The sequence below is a fragment of the Epinephelus fuscoguttatus genome, linkage group LG22, assembly GCF_011397635.1.
Source record: "Epinephelus fuscoguttatus linkage group LG22, E.fuscoguttatus.final_Chr_v1".
NCBI lineage: Eukaryota > Metazoa > Chordata > Actinopteri > Perciformes > Serranidae > Epinephelus > Epinephelus fuscoguttatus.
The window spans coordinates 13,976,197-13,992,946 of NC_064773.1; the positions used below are offsets into that span (position 1 = coordinate 13,976,197).

The 16,750-nt window shown below is 43.3% G+C and overlaps 1 protein-coding gene across 3 annotated transcripts in view; it reads right to left on the reverse strand.

The window, feature by feature from the left end:
• Positions 1-16,750, reverse strand: part of pcloa (piccolo presynaptic cytomatrix protein a) — a 93,225-nt gene that overhangs the window by 45,099 nt on the left and 31,376 nt on the right. For all 3 annotated transcript variants that reach the window (XM_049566220.1, XM_049566221.1, XM_049566222.1), the window contains exons 4-6: positions 16,107-16,322; positions 7,557-11,661; positions 5,676-7,216 (exon numbers count right to left, since the gene is read on the reverse strand). In XM_049566220.1, the coding sequence (XP_049422177.1) occupies positions 5,676-7,216; positions 7,557-11,661; positions 16,107-16,322 (5,862 nt within the window). The remainder of the gene's footprint in view (positions 1-5,675; positions 7,217-7,556; positions 11,662-16,106; positions 16,323-16,750) is intronic.

Consider the following 16,750-nt stretch of genomic DNA (forward strand, 5'->3'; position numbering starts at 1 on the left):
GTGTTTTTGAGTGTATGAAAGGTTATTGCAAAACACACCTTTTGTGCATCCCAGTAGAATATGTATTCCTGCCCCTAAACGTTACCCACTACTCACTAAATTGCACATGCCTAAGTTTGGTTTAAAAAAGTAATTTATTCACATTAAGCCTCTGTGGATCTCTGACAGCTCAGTATTTTTCCTGCAAGCTCAGCTCATTTCCCATCCTTTTATGTATGAGATTCTCAACAGTGAATTGCCCAGGCAGAAAACTGACTTCCATATTCCATGAGGGCCAGGAGCAACATGGATGCCTAAGTGGGTATATGTAACCTATTCAGTTGTTTCATAGACTTCCCTCTGTGTATACTTTTCCCTATGTATATCCACAAACAAAATGAAATAACAGCTTGCTAGTTTTGTTTACGTTACACACGTTTTTTGTTTTTTTTTTTATCAAAAAAAAATCCAAGATGGCGGCATGTCTGTTCACGTCGGTGTTATGTGTCCTCTGTTTTTACTAATAATGCTCTTATTCTTTTAACATTCATTTAAATTAAGCAAAGAACCTTCATAGTGCATATATGCACACTCTTCTCTAAAAGTCTCCCCTTTCTGGCTCATCGAATTGGATTTTAAACTGATCCGATCCTCTGAATCTGTTTGTGGTCTACACATTGGCCACTGGGCCCTCTTGCGCCTCACCGGCTCTACCTGCCTGGCCTCTCCTCCTGGGCTTTGCCACTGCATCTCCTACTCCGGTTCCCACCCCTCTCTACCGGCGGCCTGCTCTCCAGTGCTCCGGGGTTGCAAAAATCCTCCAGGCCTCCCAGGCTCTCACCTGCCTCGCCACCCGGCCTCCCCACCACACCCCCTCCTCCTCCTTGACTGCGCGGCTTTGGCTGACGGCCTGCAGTGCGCTCGCTTGCGCTGTCTCTGTCTCACACACACACACACTCACACAGGTACGCACACACGCACACATCTCTTGCTGGACAATGAGAATGGCGTTTCTCGTGACTCTACTTTTCGCGTTATCTGTCTGGGACTTGCGAGCAAGTGATCTCTCCTGGGTGAGTACATCTAACAATGTGTTTTGCCTGCAGGACATTGCGTATGGAGGCACTTGCGCTTTGACTGTGTTTAAATCCGTGCAAACCCCGAAGTGTTTGGCACAGGACATAAACATTTCACAAACTTTGCCCAAAGACTTGCTCCGCCTTCAAAGCCTTCTGACTTTAAATGACTGTTTTACATTGAATGAGAAATCTCAGTCGGACCAGAAATATGAGATGACGAAGGTTTCCACATGTAACTGTGTCAAACGGAGGTGGTTGATTGTTTTGCTGTTGCTTATATCTGGTAATGTGCAACCTAACCCGGGCCCTGAGCTGCAGTGTGTTCAGACACCATCTGATTTTAAATCTCTGTCAGGGCTAAAAATCATTCATCTCAATATGCGCAGCTTGTTGTCTAAAGTGGATATGGTCAGAATATGGGTTAAATCAACAGATGCGGACATTGTTGTAATATCAGAAACATGACTGACAAAATCAGTCACTGACAGAGACATTAACATAGATGGATACAATGTTTATCGTGCTGACAGACCAAAGAAAGGTGGCGGTGTGGCCATTTTTGTAAAATCAAAATTTTGTGTTAGGGTAATTCTGACTGAATCACTCAGCAAACAGCTGGAATTTCTGGCAGTGAGTTCAGAATTGTCTAAGGGTCTCTGTTTAACTGTTGTTGGGTGTTATAGACCCCCATCTGCACTGAGTGATGCGTTGCAGTCTTTGATGCACCTTTTATCCAAACTAAATTATAATGAAATTGTATTAGCTGGTGATCTTAACTGGGATTGGCTCAAGCCAGTATCAGATGAATTTAAATCATTTTGTGACTCTGTCAATCTTACCCAGTTGATTAATTCACCAACTCGGCCAAATCCTAAACAGCCCGAGAGATCCACTCTAATTGATTTGATCCTGACTAATGTTCCTCATAAATTTTCAGCTGTTGGTGTTTTTTGCAATGATTTAAGTGACCATTGTGTTGTTGCTGCTACTAGAAACACTAAAATCCCTAAATCCAAGCCACGTGTTATTTTGAAGAGGGATCTTAAACACTTAAATGAACAGGGGTTTTTTCATGATTTGTTCAATTTTAATTGGAGTAGAATAGAGCAGATCCCTGATGTTGAAGCAGCATGGACATTTTTTTATGATGGTTTTACACAAATTTTAAATAGACATGCACGTTTTAAAAGATACAGAGTTAAGGGGCGTGATAACCCCTGGTTTCCCCCTGAACTAACTGAATTTATTCATGCACGTAATGTGGCTTGGGCAAAGGCAAGGGCAACAGGTTCTGCTACTGACTGGACTATTTTCAGACAACTGAGAAACAAATGTTCCTCTCTTATTAAGAAAGCGAAATCAGAATATTATTTGTCTGTCACCACAAAAAATTTAAATGATCCAAGGAAATTTTGGAAAGCCATCAAGTCCTTTTCTGTCAGCAATCATTCCCTAACAGTGCCCAACCTTGTTATGAAGGATTTTGTTGCTATTCATGACAAAATGGAAATTTTGAACTGTTTTAATGAGCATTTTGTGGCTACTGGCTCCCTGTTTGACTCTGCTTGCAGTGCGTCTGTGAAACCCAGTACTGATGTGTCTGTCTGTGTTGGTCAGTCTTTTAACTTTGTGCCTTTCTCTGCACAGGAAGTTTGTAGGGCTCTAAAGAACTAGACCGAGAAAACCTTCAGGACCTGATTTGATTGATCCTTATTTCTTGAAATTGGCAGCCGATTTTGTGGCGAGCCTCTTACATATCTTTTAACCTAACTTTGCTGACTAAGGAAATTCCAAGAATATGGAAATCTGCCTTTGTCCTCCCTTATTGAAAGGGGAGACCCAAGTATTTTAAATAACTATAGGCCAATATCTAATTTGTCAGTACTGGTTAAAATTCTTGAATCTCTTGTGAGTGCTCAGCTAAAGGAGTTTTATACACCAATGATATTTTATCAACATATCAATCAGGTTTTAGAAAAAAGCATAGCACTATCACGGCTGCACTGAAGGTGGTAAATGACATTTCTGTAGGTCTTGATAAGAAGCAACATTGTGCAGCACTTTTTCTTGATTTGTCCAAAGCTTTTGACACGGTCGACCACGATGTTTTAAAACTTAGACTTCTGAACTCAGGTCTCTCAAAAGAAGCAGTTTCTTGGTTTTCAAACTATCTTAGTAATCGGTCTCAGTGCATTAGGTATGATGGTCTATGCTCAGATTTTGTGTCGATCCACAAAGGTGTGCCACAAGGCTCTGTATTAGGTCTACTTTTGTTCACTATTTATGTGAATAATCTGGGTCAAAATGTGTCAAATGCTACTTTCCATTTTTATGCTGATGACACTGTTTTATACTGCTGTGCAGCATCTCTTGCACTGGCAGTTGAGCACTTGCAAAATGCTTTTGTGGTTGTTCAGGATAAACTGCATGAGCTGAAACTCGTTTTAAATGCAGATAAGAAGCTTATGTTGTTTACCACCTCAAAGGCTAGGTTACAAAATGTACCTGTGGTGGTCACTGTTGAGGGGAAGGAGATAGAAGTTGTTAACTCGTACAAGTACCTGGGTATCTTGATCGATGACTCCCTTAATTTTAAACCTCATGTGCTGAACCTGGTGAAAAAACTGAGGCTAAAACTGGGTTTTTATTTTCGGAATAAGTTGTGTTTTTCTTTTAATGTAAAAAGCGTCTAGTTGCTGCAACTTTTTTACCTGTATTAGACTATGGTGATCTCTTGTACATGCATGCCTCTGCTCAATGTCTCCATATGGTTGACTCAGCCTACCATGCGTCCCTAAGGTTCATTACAAATTGTAAAGCACTGACTCATCACTGTGAGTTGTACTCTCGGGTAGGATGGCCCCCCCTGGCGACCCGTAGGCTCCTACGTTGGTACACCTTTATATATAAGGCAATTCTTGGTCTGCTTCCATATTACCTGTGTGTTTTCATCACGCAAAAAAACACTGGGCAATATTCACTGCGTTCTCAGGAACTCTTTATGCTCTCTGTCCCAAATGCTCGGACTGAAATTGGGAAAAGGGCTTTTGGGTATTCTGCACCCTCAGCCTGGAATTTGTTGCAGAATGATTTAAAACTGAAGGAGCTCGTGTCGTTAAATGTTTTTAAATCTAAAATGAAGGACTTGGAAGCAGTTTCTATGGGATGTCGATGTTTTTAGCTTGACTGTTTGTACAAATTACTCCCAGAAACACTCGTCTTGATTTATTGGTAGTTTTTCTTTATGCAAATTTTAGTGCTTGTGAATTGTACTTGTTTCCCTGTATGTCTCTGTCTGCAACTTTGTGTTTTTGCTGCTGACCGTCTTGGCCAGGTCTCCCTTGAAAAAGAGATTCTTAATCTCAACGGGACTAACCTGGCTAAATAAAGGTTAAATAAAAAAAAAACCACAATAAAGTAAGGATGCATAATGTAATACACTACTTCTAAGGCTGGCTGTGTGGTGAAGAAAATAGCAGCAGTATACCAAGTGACAGTGTTCAAGCTTCTTCATGCAAACATGGAGAGAACATGCAAACTCTTGCTGTGGGGCAGGATAACTAACCATTGAGACATCATGTCACTTGCGCTACATGAGCATGACATGACAAAGAATGGTTTCATTTGTGTTGCAAGACGCTTGACTAACCATTAGTTTTACATGGAGCAGTGATTCTTGGAATGTATTATTTCACAGGACAATTATGTGAAAACTGAGTTTCTATGAAGAATAAGGTGTTTTTGTCTTGTTTCATGTTTGAAACAGACAAATATTTACTCATGTATGAGTAAAACAGTCAAATTCAAAGGCTAAGAATTGCCGTGCTGCCACTTTTTTTAATGCCATTATTTCAAGATTGCAGGTTAATTAATGTATTATCTTAAGAAAACAGGCTTTGTTATCCAGTTATCCCAAGAAAACAAAAGGTTGTTTATTCTGTCATCTCAATAGAACAAGCTCTGTTATCTCTAGGTAATGAGATAATTACAAAAATGTCTTTTCCCCTTATTAGGCTTCTTAAAATGTTTATCAGAGATTAGGGGTGGCATGCCAGTATGCAGAGGTGGCATTTTGACAACTGTAGCAACTGATTTAAGGTCACAGGGTAAGATCAAGGAGTACCCATTATTGATAATAGTGATCGCAACAGACGGTATTGGTAATAAAGACCATCTAATGCAAAATAAAATAAATAATATTAATAAACAACCTTTTGTTTTCTCATGATAATGGGTTATTATCTCATTATCACGAGATAACAAGCCTCATTTTCTTGAAATAACAAAATAATTATCTCAAGATAATTGCATTAAAGAAATAATATCTGGCATTGCAATTCTTGGCCTCTGTACAAAACAAACCTAATCTGAGAAACACTGCCATCATTAGAGCTGCTGCCTGCTGGTATTTTGTGAAAAACTGGACTGAAGATGGAAATACGTCTCCAGAAACATCTAAATTAGTTTTGCACATTATTAACCAAAAGACTAGTTTAAACACAGATAACATTCTTATCATCTTCCAGTTAAAATAAACCCATATTTGTGTTTTTGCTAGCCAGCACCCATGTTCTTTCATGTATTTATGTCATGTAAAGTGATACATGTAGTACTCACAGTATAACTATCACCACACTGGGTGCCAGATGTTGCCCTTTCTTCTCCTGTTGGACTCATGGGCTTAGGGTCAGACATAGATCTCTGCATGGCTTTTGGTCCCCTTGGACTTGCTGGAGAGGCTTTTGATGGATCCGTACCTCCTCTTAGCTTTTGTGGGCTTGTATCACCCAGTGATTTGTCATAGGACACAAACTCAAGGGATTTGCTAGGGGATATGCAGGGGGATATGGGGGAATAGAGCACTTTGGGAGATTTAGGTGGGGCTTGAAGCATTGAGGACTCAACTTTGAGGTTAGGAGACTGGCCTATTTCTAAGGGGGTAGGTCGTTTCTTTGGTGAAGTCCTCTCAGAGTCAGACAGTTCCATCCTGGTGTCCATTCTAATGTTCCCCTCTGTATCAGTTTGTATAGAAATCTCAGTGTGGGCTTGAAGAGACATCTCTGACTGCCCACCCCTATCACCCCTGGCGGTGCGTGGTCGGCTTTGTCGGCTTCTGGTCTGAGTCTCCCATTCATCTTGGTCCTCATCGTCAGTCTGTACACAGCTGTCAACGCTCTTTTTAGCACTTCTCTTTTTTCGTCCTGCTGTGTAAGCTTTGCTGACCGTCTCATCCTCTTCATCTGTCTGGCACCCACTATCCGTGATCTTTCGGGACAGCACTGTGCCATCAGGTCCTAGGACAACTGCCTCCTGCACACCATGTCCTGGTAAGTCCCCACTTGGGTACATCTGACGAAGCTTCTGCTCTTCCAGTTGCATGCGCAGCTGCTCTTGGAGTCTCTGAATCTGCTCAAGCTGCTGTTGTTGCTGGGCATAGGTTTCTTTCTGCATCATAAGGTGAGCCTGTCTTTCTTCTTCTTGCTGGGACAGGATCTGCTGCTTCATGGCCTGCAGCTCCTCCAGTTCCTTCTGCACCAAGAGCTGTTCTTGCTCTCGGAACCGCTGAATCTCTTGGCGCTCCCACTCTAATTCCTCAGCTAGGCGCTGTTGCTTGAGTTTCTCCATCTCTAGCCTCTCACGCTCTGCCTGATACTGGCCATCCCCAGGAACCATGGGTGAAGACAGAGCTTCTAGTGACGCAGCTATAGCCTCCAGGGATGCATCAGTGTAGGTGTCAAGGGATAAAGAGGTTGTTGCTGTAGCGGCACCAGCAGTAGTAGTACCCCCTCTAGAGACCTCCAGATTGAGTGGGGCATCTCCTTGTTCTTCTGGTGCGGTAGTGGAGATGGTGGACAGGAAACTATGGGACCGTGTTAGTGGCAAATTCTGGAGGTTGGACAAGGAAGGCATGGTGTCGCTGGTATGCATACCTGACAGAGTGTTGTATGTTGTACTAAATATGGATCCAGGCTGGGTGGTAATGGCATACGTAGATGGGATTGGTGCTGCAACAGAGGAATAGACCACCCCATTTGATGACCTCAAGACGCTGCTTGTACCAAAGAGTGTACCAACAGCACTTGTGACTCTGGATTGGGAATAGGGTGGAATTGTCATTCCTGCGTAAGTCCCTTTCTTGGAGTAGTCAACAGCTTCACCTGTCAAAGTCAAAAAATATCAGTTGAGTCCAAATAATGCAGACTTATTCAATGCTGAAGCAAGCCATGCCTTATCCAAATAATGAAAAAGGTGGAAAAGGGAAAAAAACCCTCCAATGTTGATAAGTGCAACAAGTATAAACAAGATGTACAGTAATAGCATGCAGGCACATGCAAAATGTATTACGATGAAAGGGCAAAAAAAAGAACAAAAAATGAATTGTCCATGCAAAACAAAAAGAAAAGCAAAAACAAACAAAAATGCCACGTTAGCCAAGAATGAGTTGAGGCAGTTCAAAGTGACATTTAAGTGACAGGTCTGCAATGTCACTCCACTGACCTGCATCAGAAATCTTTGCAGCGGTAAGATCTACTGCACCCTCTGTGGTGCCACTGAAATTATAGCTGTTCTTACTCTTGTAAAAGAACAGACCAGCTTCTGCTAGGTTAGTGTCTGACATCGACGGTTTAATTCCACCAAATCCTCTCATGCCGTAAGGCGATCGGTCATACTGGTAATGGTCATCACGATATCCAAAGCGGTCTTCAGGCAGGGGTGTGGTAGGTTGCTGAGTAGTGCAGACTCCTGCAAATGGGAGCTTGTACACAACATCACAGCATACAGCTCTTTTCCCTGCAGTCAGATCAACTGGTTTGCCATCATCATCTGTGATGACAGCTGTGACCACCTCTGCAGAAGCAGCATCCACTGATACCACAGTGTTGAATGGTTTTGTTGTGCTAAGGTCAACAGCTCCTGCCACTGTGGTTGTACCCGTAGTTAATCCATTGGCAACACAGTTTGCAACAGAAGTGGGTGCAATAGTGACAGGGATAGTCTGGAAAGTTCCTACACCTGTGCTTGATCCAACTGAGAGGTTAATAGGAATCTCTGTACCGGCATTAGTGGAGGGCTGAGAGTCTATGGGCCGATATATAATTTGAGAAACAGGCTCAAATGCTTTGTTTTTTGTTAGCTGAAGGGGCACTGAGGATACTTGAGCGGTGTCTAAATTGTCACATTGCTGGATTGTGGCAGAACAGGTCACAATGGTGATACTATCAGTCATTATAGAAACAGTAGACGATTCAGCACTGAGGTTGACCACAGGTGACTGCACTGCACTGTTCTGACGACTGACATCAGTTGCAAAAGACTGACGTCTTGGATCTGGGCCAGCAGACAGATCCACACCATTCATGTCTGATCCTGGGTCCACCTTCATAGTCCTAAGATCTACCACCTCAGAAGGTTGAACGGCCTGTCCATTCTGTGCTGGCAAATGAGGCTTAGGTTTCTCCATCGAGATTGGGACACCATTTGCTCTTGGAGCTGGCACTGGTGGTGGTGTCCTTTCATGAACAACAGAGACGGTGGTCCTTTGAACTTCAGTGGTGACCACTTGAGAGATCAGGTTAGGCATAACAACAGGTGGCTGTGCCGAGGCAGATATAGCCTCAATTATGTGACAAGAGCTAGACACATGTTTTTCTGGGCCACAAATCTCTTGACTTTCAATGGATTCTGTGACTCGTGTGTATGCCAGAGGCACCCTAGTTGTTGTAGGAGGGGTTGGTTGTGGGTGCTGCTGTGGATATGACTGAGGTTGAGGCTGTGGTTGGTGATAACTTTGGGGCTGAGCTTGACGTGAAGGAGATACCGGGCCAGGGCTGGAGGGAGCTTGAGTTGAGACAGTGTCTACTGGAGAGCTGGGCTGAGATGGCAGTGTGATGACGACATACGTGTCACGAAGATTGCTGGCATATCTTGGAGAAGAAGGAGACTTTGGTGATGGTTGAAATGGCTTGCTCTCAGAAGAAGGGCTCAGATTCAGGACATTGTCACTAGGACCAGTGGGAAGTACAGTGGGTCTTGGTGGATGTGGGACATGGGCAGGTGAAGAAGGCTGTGACCCAGGCTTTGGTGCAATTGGTGGTTTAACACCATGTCCTGGTCGGTGACCATCTCCAATCCCTGCATGAATGGTTGGCTTTGGGGCAACAGGAGGGGGAACATGAGGCTTGTACATTGGTGTAACTGTTTGTCTTGTAGATGGTCCCTGGGCTGCGGTCATAGCTGCTGTCTCTGGCCTGACTGGAGTTGCTGAAGCCTGAGGTGGAAGTGGAATTGGAGCTTTCCTGGGGAAAACAGTAGGTTTCGGTGGGGTGGGAGGAGGCAGTGGTGGTGCAACAGGTACTTCTGTTTTTTCCTGAGAATTAGCCCTACGCAGGACACTTGGCTTGGGGGGTATAGGTGGGGCAGTTGACACCACACTGGGAATACTGGGTGTGTACTGAGGGACTGTGGGCAAGGGTGATACACTGGCAATCACAGGTGCTGATGTTCTTGGGAGTGCACTAGATAAGTCCACAATATCAGCCTGGGATTCTGCGATTGTTGTGTGAGGTTGCTGATCAGATGTTGATGATGGAGGGGGCTCGGCAACCACTGTCACAGGCTCAGTTTCCATCACTGATGTTGTGTCTGATACTGCGACTGTATCCTCTTCCTTTTTAATCACACTCTCGTCATCAGAAGATAGTTCTCCTGAAGAGCACTGTGTCACCTTTAAGTCTGGGATGGGGTGGAGTGCCCTTTTAGAAGCAGTGTCTTCCACATCTGGCTCCTGCTGTGTTGGACTTGTTCCAGGAGTGAGCACTCTTTTAATTAGCTCTTCATAGGCAGTTTCAGCATCCAACAATGGCTTCCCATCTTTGCCTAATGTTACTGTGCTGCTTTTGGAGACGATATTCTCAGCAGGTTGAAACACAATTTTTGGGGTAGCACTTTCCTTTGTTGGCTGCATATTTTGATATTCTTGCTCAAGCTGCATGAATTCCTTCCTCTTCTTTATCATGTCTTCATAAACCTCATCTGGTGATCTTAGTTTTTTGGGCTGAGCAGGAACAACAATCTTCTCTGGTTCTGTCTGATCAGCTGTTGTATTGTCAATAAGAGATGCATAGGCATAGTCTTCAATGAGCATGCCTCCATAAAGGGACTCTTTGCCTGGCTGAATCTCGCCTTTGTCGAGTGTTGGAGACTTAACCTTCAGCATTATTTCCTCATAAGCCTCATCAGCAGATTTGAGAGGTTTTTTCTGTGGTTTATCAGTATTTTGATCATCTGTCGGGGAGTGAAGAGATACTGATACAGGCAGTTGATATGTTTTCTGAACTGCTGCAATCTTTGAGGCATGGATTTCAAATCCCTCAGGGTCTGATTCAATACTAGGGGAGAAATCAGAGCAGGAGGATCGTCTGATTTCTTCCATCTCAGCTTCTTGCCTCAATTCCTCAGTTGGTGAGGCATCTTCAATGGGGGATAGGTTGCTTGGTGGTGTCTTTGGATGCTCTCGCCTCCTCTGGGCGCGAATCTCATCTTTGTCTTTCTTGGATTTTTTCCCAGAGCCCTTTTGTTTTTCTTGCTCCTTAAGCAGCTCCTCTTCTTCTCTTAACTCTTCTTCCTCTGAGGAGTCTTCAATAGTTGGTAACATTTGACCAGGCTGTCTGTGTTTGGCTTTCCTGTGTTGTTTACCCTCGCCAGAACGGATATGGCTAGGACTACTACTGTCACTGTCTTCATCCAGTGATGAGAGGGATGTTGGGGATGTACCAGGAGTGAAACTGGATGCATGTAGACTGGATGATCCCTCACCTCTCGAACGATCATCTGGAGAGTCTGTGAGGCTTTCCATTTCAGGCTCTCCATCATCATCAGGTATACGCACAGGGCTGCTGGTTGAATTTAGCTCCATAGTTTGGAATTTGCGAACTGCAGTACCACTCTGATGCTCCTGTTGTTTTGGTTCTTGTCCCTCCTCCTTCTGTAAATCAGGTTTATCCTGTGAGCCGTGGAGTAACTTATCTTCTTCATCATCTGGACTTATAGTGCTTTTCTTAGTAAGTCGCCTGCCTTTTCCTGATGTACTCTTCTCTACAGCTTCTGTTGTCTTCTGTTCCATTTGCTTTTTCTCATTCTCTCTGATCTTACGCCGGACTAGGTTTTCCTCATCAGACGGGGAAGCATCCTCATTCTCACTCATTTCCATTATCTGTTTTCGGATAAATTCCTCATCATCCCCAGACATTGGGCTCTCTTTTCCAAAGCTTTCACTGCTATCATCCAGAGAATCTGCCCTGATATCCATGGGTACAAGGAGCTTTTTCTTTGTGGTACCTTTGGCATTTTTCTCAGTAAGTTCTCTGTCATCTTCTGAGCTGGGTGAGTCAGGTGAGAGAGGAAGCACCTCTAATTTACGTCTCTTCTTTAGAGTGTCTGTTAGTTTCTCCTCGTCATCCTTTGGTTGCGTGATTGCCTGGGCCTCAAGAATGGGAAGGACTGTGCTTTCCAACTTGGCTAGGTCTGATGGGCTGGTGGGACTGCTGTCCTTGGCAGCCATTTCTTTCTCTCCAGGTTCTTTCAAGGTCTCCACTGTTTTCACCTGTTGGATTGAAATAAGGCACAATTATTATTTTTACTCAGACACTACAGGAAAAAAAATGGAATATATAACCCGGGATTTTTGATGTCATTACATGTGAACCATGTAGGTGCATATAAATTCTTGAGGAATACCAAATGGAAATGGAAACATGCTTTCTAGAGCTCCATTAATTTGTTACAAAAACTGTATTTTTCCAATACCTTAGAGAAATAGTAATGACAGCGAAACCAAATCAATTTGGTATAGACAGAATCACAATATTTCTTTACAATAACCTGGTAGAAAATCCCTGCATCACGTACATAAAATGAAACAGCACTTCTGTCGTTGGTTAGTTTTTAGCAACCTAAAAAATGGCTACCTGGAAAAATCAGTATCAGTTTAAGTGTACACTATATTTGGAATATTTTCACCCCTTTACCTTGCTGTCACACAGTTCTTTCCAACGGGTAACTGAAGCTGTTTTCTCAAAACCATCAGACTCCAGTGACAAAAACAATAATTTGACTTCACAGAAGTTGCAGGTCTACCACAGCCTCTATTAGTCACTGGGTAAGGTACAGTGGAGGAAATATTCTAAATGTAGTGTGTAATTTTTTCAGTTGGCTAAAATATATTTTTCTGCAGCCCCCAATGCAATACCTTGCCTAGCTTCTATGTTGGTAGAGTTGGTTTATCAAAGACACTAACAAAGCAACACAGTACATAAAATAAGCGCAGCAGAAACATCAGATTGGTTGGACCAACATGTTTACCTATGTAGCTTTAAATTTTACAGTTAGGGTTGAAAATGGCAACGGAAATAAACAAGTATGCCGTTTTCACAAATCTCTGCAATTTAAATCAATTAACCTTTCACTAAGCCCTGCCCCTTTGTGATGATTCAATGTTCCTCTGCGCTAATGCGATGCCACACAGCTGGTTGAATATCAGCAAAGTTTCCCTGCTTCCCTTCACTGGTTCCTGTACAGCAGGGTCGGTCTTTGTTTCACTGTTATAATCATTAAAAAGCAAAAGCAGCATGTGTATACATTCAGTAGGCTATATCTTCAGTAGCTAGCTAGCTAACCCTACACTTTTCAGGGTTTGATTTTGGTTTTGGAACAGGGAAGAAATGTATATCTTTTTCCAACCTCTCCAGGTAACGACTATCATTAATACACGACGCTACGTTATGATTGGCCAGTCTGTGTCCAGGGGCAGGATCTAGTGAAGGATCAATTGCCAGTTGTCTACCCGAAAGTGATGTTTTTAGTGCAACATCATGGTGTTTCCTTTTGTGAAGTACAGACTAGAATCACCTGGAAATGACTGTAAACAATCATTGTGATTTGATCAATAGACTGTTTCACTGCTACCCTGTTGCTATGGGAACAGCTTTGGTCCCTGTTTACTTCCTGTCAGCTACTGCATTAACAAACACTCCAACAGGAATTAGAGAGGAATCCTCCTGGAATGTTAATGCTGTCAAGTTTGAGATGGTCTTTAATTTAGTAAATTTCTTTTTTGGACTAAGTTCAAGTACTGAGTATTTACCTTGGCATGGAGGATGGACATCTTAGGTATTTTCAAATGCTTTTTAGATAATCACTGAAGTTGCCAGTGTGTACAGAATCACAATTTAATTTATTTAGCCAGCTTTCACTCTTCAAGAATGTGATACATGCAGTCTGTAATCTAAATGTACTACTGTATAATGCAGTGTTGAGATATTAATTTCAATATGGTGCAATGTTACATTCAGCCATTTCCATATAACTGACCTCCACATGTATCTGAACTTGAGTAAACAATGTGCAAAGATAATCATAAAATCTATCTCTACTTGTGCTAAACACTATGATCACCTCAGCGACTGCATCTTCATCACTGGGCTTTCCCAGAGCCTCCTTTTTCTCCTCACTGTTCGTATTCTCCACTGGGCCTTTGTCCTGCTCACTTACTACTGGGATTTCAGGTTCTGCTACAGGGACTGAAGCTACTGACACAGACACACCTCCATATTCCAAAGCCGTCTCTAATACTCCATCGTTCTTTGATACTGTGTGCTTTTCTACATCAAACTCTGCAGTGCCATCTTTGTCACAGGCTGTGCTCGTCTCTGATACTGAAATAAGTTCCTGGGTGTTTTCAGCAGGAGGTTGTGACTCAACCTCTCTTTTGTCAAGTTTGCCTTCCTCCTCTTTAATTGACACCTTTTGCTCTGAAACTTTCTCCAGTGGTTTCTCATCACTGCCTGCCAGAGCTAACGTCTCCCTCCCTGCTTCATGTTGATTTTCAGCAATACTGTTTGTATTTTGTGAGCCGGCTTCCGCCTCATCTTGAATGACTTTCTCCTCGCAGGTTTCGTCTCTGACATGTGTCTCGCTAATGACAGCTGAGGATGACACTGTCTCTACGTTTTGCACTGATGGCTCAACACTGTCGGTTTCTTGCCCTTTAGAATCAGGAGTTGGGGGAATAGATGTAACCACAGCCTTCTCAGATTTATCATCTGCTTTTAACGTTGTATCTACAGGTGTCTGCTTTTCCTCTTCCTGAGCTACGATCTCTGCTTCGACCACAGGTTTTTCTTTCTCCTCTGACTTCTCAGGCAATGACACTGTCCCACTAAGGCTTTCTTTAGCGGGTGAGGGCTCACACTTTGTTTCTGATTCTATCTCTTTATTTATTAAGATCTCTTCTTTTGGGATTTCTTCAGCGACAGTCGGAGCTGGCTCACTTGCCGTTTCTGACTCTTTCTGCTCTATTACAGGGCAGACGTTCTCTGTTTCAGTAGAGGAAGGTGCTGGACCTGATTCAGCTTTAACAACCTTCTCCTCCAGAGTTTTCACCTCACTTGCCTTTTCAACTATTATCTGTTCAGTTGCTTCTTCTTCTAAAGCTTTCCCTTCATCAGTTTTTACCTCAGTAGCCCTTTCTGCTGCTTCGTTCTTCTGAGCTCCCTCCTCTTCAAAGGCTTTGTCATTAGATGATTTATTCTCACTTCCTACTACCTCAACGGTTTCTTTTTCAACAGCTTTCTCCTCAGTATTTTTTTCCTCAGCAGCATCCCTCACTGTTTTCATCTCAGCTGATGTTTCCTCATCAGGTACTTGCTCCTTAGCTGTTTCTCCTGCAGTAATACCTTTTTCAGTGTTCTCTTTTGCTTCCTCTACAGCTTTGGTTTCTCCATCAAGAGGAGCAACAGGAGGTGACTTATCTGCTGGGTCAAGCAGCTTCTCCTCTTTTTCTATGGGTTTGTTTTCGACTTTGTTAGCCTGACTTTCCTCGTCTGGAGCTGAGACAGGATGTTTGTTTTCTGACACTACTGCATAACTTTCAGATGCTGCACACTTTTCTGGCTCTGGTTTTAAGTCTTGCTGAGTCTCATCAGGTTTAGGTATCTCAACATTGTCAACAGGAGCTGAATTTTCTGCAACTGCAGGAGGAGTAGCATCTTCTTTGGATACTGGCTTCTCTAATATAGGTTCTGGTTCTGCCTTTATTTCTGCAGGTACTTCATTTTTTACCTCAGGTGCTACACTGTCAGCCTCAGGTTTTGAAGTGATGTCTGTTTGCTCCACATTAATAGCTGTGTCTACCATATCTGATAGAGCTTGATCTGCAGCAGTAGCTTCGTCTATCTGTGGTTCTTCACTTGGCTTAGCAATTTCTACTTCTGTTATTTTCTCCTCATTAGCATTTGTAGGTGAAGAATCTGGCTTTGGATCAACCTGAACAGGAACTTCCTGTGAGACTGCATCTGGGATCGAGGCGGGTTTTGGCTCAACTGAATTAGTTGTCTCTTCTGAAAGCTTTTCTGGAGCAGGCTCCACTGTGTTGTCAACTGTCAGGGGAGCTGCAGCCTCACTCTGGGTAATCTTGGGATTTGGCTCTGTTTCCATCTCAGCGGGGACTGTTGGCTTGTCTAAACCTGTATTAGTCAATAGATTTTGCGTCTCACTTTCTACAGAGGGAGAAGGTTCCTCTGTCGCATTCTCAGAGCCACTCTGTTGCTGACCTGCTGGGATTTCACTGACAGGTGCACTCTGTGCTTGTTGCTCGACATTAGGTGGCTCCTCTGCTGCTTTCTCGGAGCTGCTCTGCTGTTGCTCAACTGCTGGGATTTCACTGACAGTTGCACTTTGTTTATCAGCATCTGATGGCTCTATCTCAGGATGAGACTGGTCCTCTGCTATTTTCTCAGAGCTGTTATGCTCTTGCTCAACTGCTGGGATTGCAGGGATACTCTCAGCTACACTCTCTGAAATTTGAGAAGGTTGTTGAGGGTGAATTACAGGCTCAGACACCGGTTCGGCTGCGAGTGGTTGTGTTTGTTCTTCTGACTGTGGTGTTTCCTGATGGGTGCTATCAGGAGGAGGAGTGCTAACAGAGAGAGGGGCATTGGGAGGAGGTGAAGTTAATGTACTATCAGGTGTAGGAATGGTTTCGGGCACTACCTTGGTATCAGGAGTTGATGGGGTTAGGTCTGCTGCTTCTACTACAGGTTTGCTATCTACAGCAGCGGGGGCAGGGGTGGAAGAGGGAGCAGGAGAAGGAACAGGAGCAGGAGCAGGTGGTTGCTTCTTTGGGGAAGCCATGGCTGGAGGTGGCACGTCTCCCAGCTGGCCTGAAATGGCTCTTTGGGTCTGGCAGTTGAGGCAGAGCCATTCTTTCTGTAAGACAAAGATAAAAACAAATTGTCAGTAACACATAATGAGTGTTTCCTGCGACATGATTTCTACCACTACATTCGAAAATAAGTAAATGTCTCTACGTGGGTAAAACGTCACTGTGACAACACAGCAGTGTAACTTCTTCTATTTCAAGAGAAGCTTTTACATTTATGGGACTTAAGAGACAGGCCTATGCATAATGCATGGTAATGGGACAGGGTTTACCAATGCATGTCAGAGAGGCGTGGGTGGCCTGTGCAGACATTTCATGTAGCAGACTTACCAAAGAGACTGTGTTTGAATGTGTAGTTTGTGTTATTGTGATTGTATAACTTGGTGTGCATACGTGTTGGCATAATTTAACCATGACAGTGAACATGCATATATCCTAAATGTGTTTTTAACCCCAACCTGTTCATTAGATTATT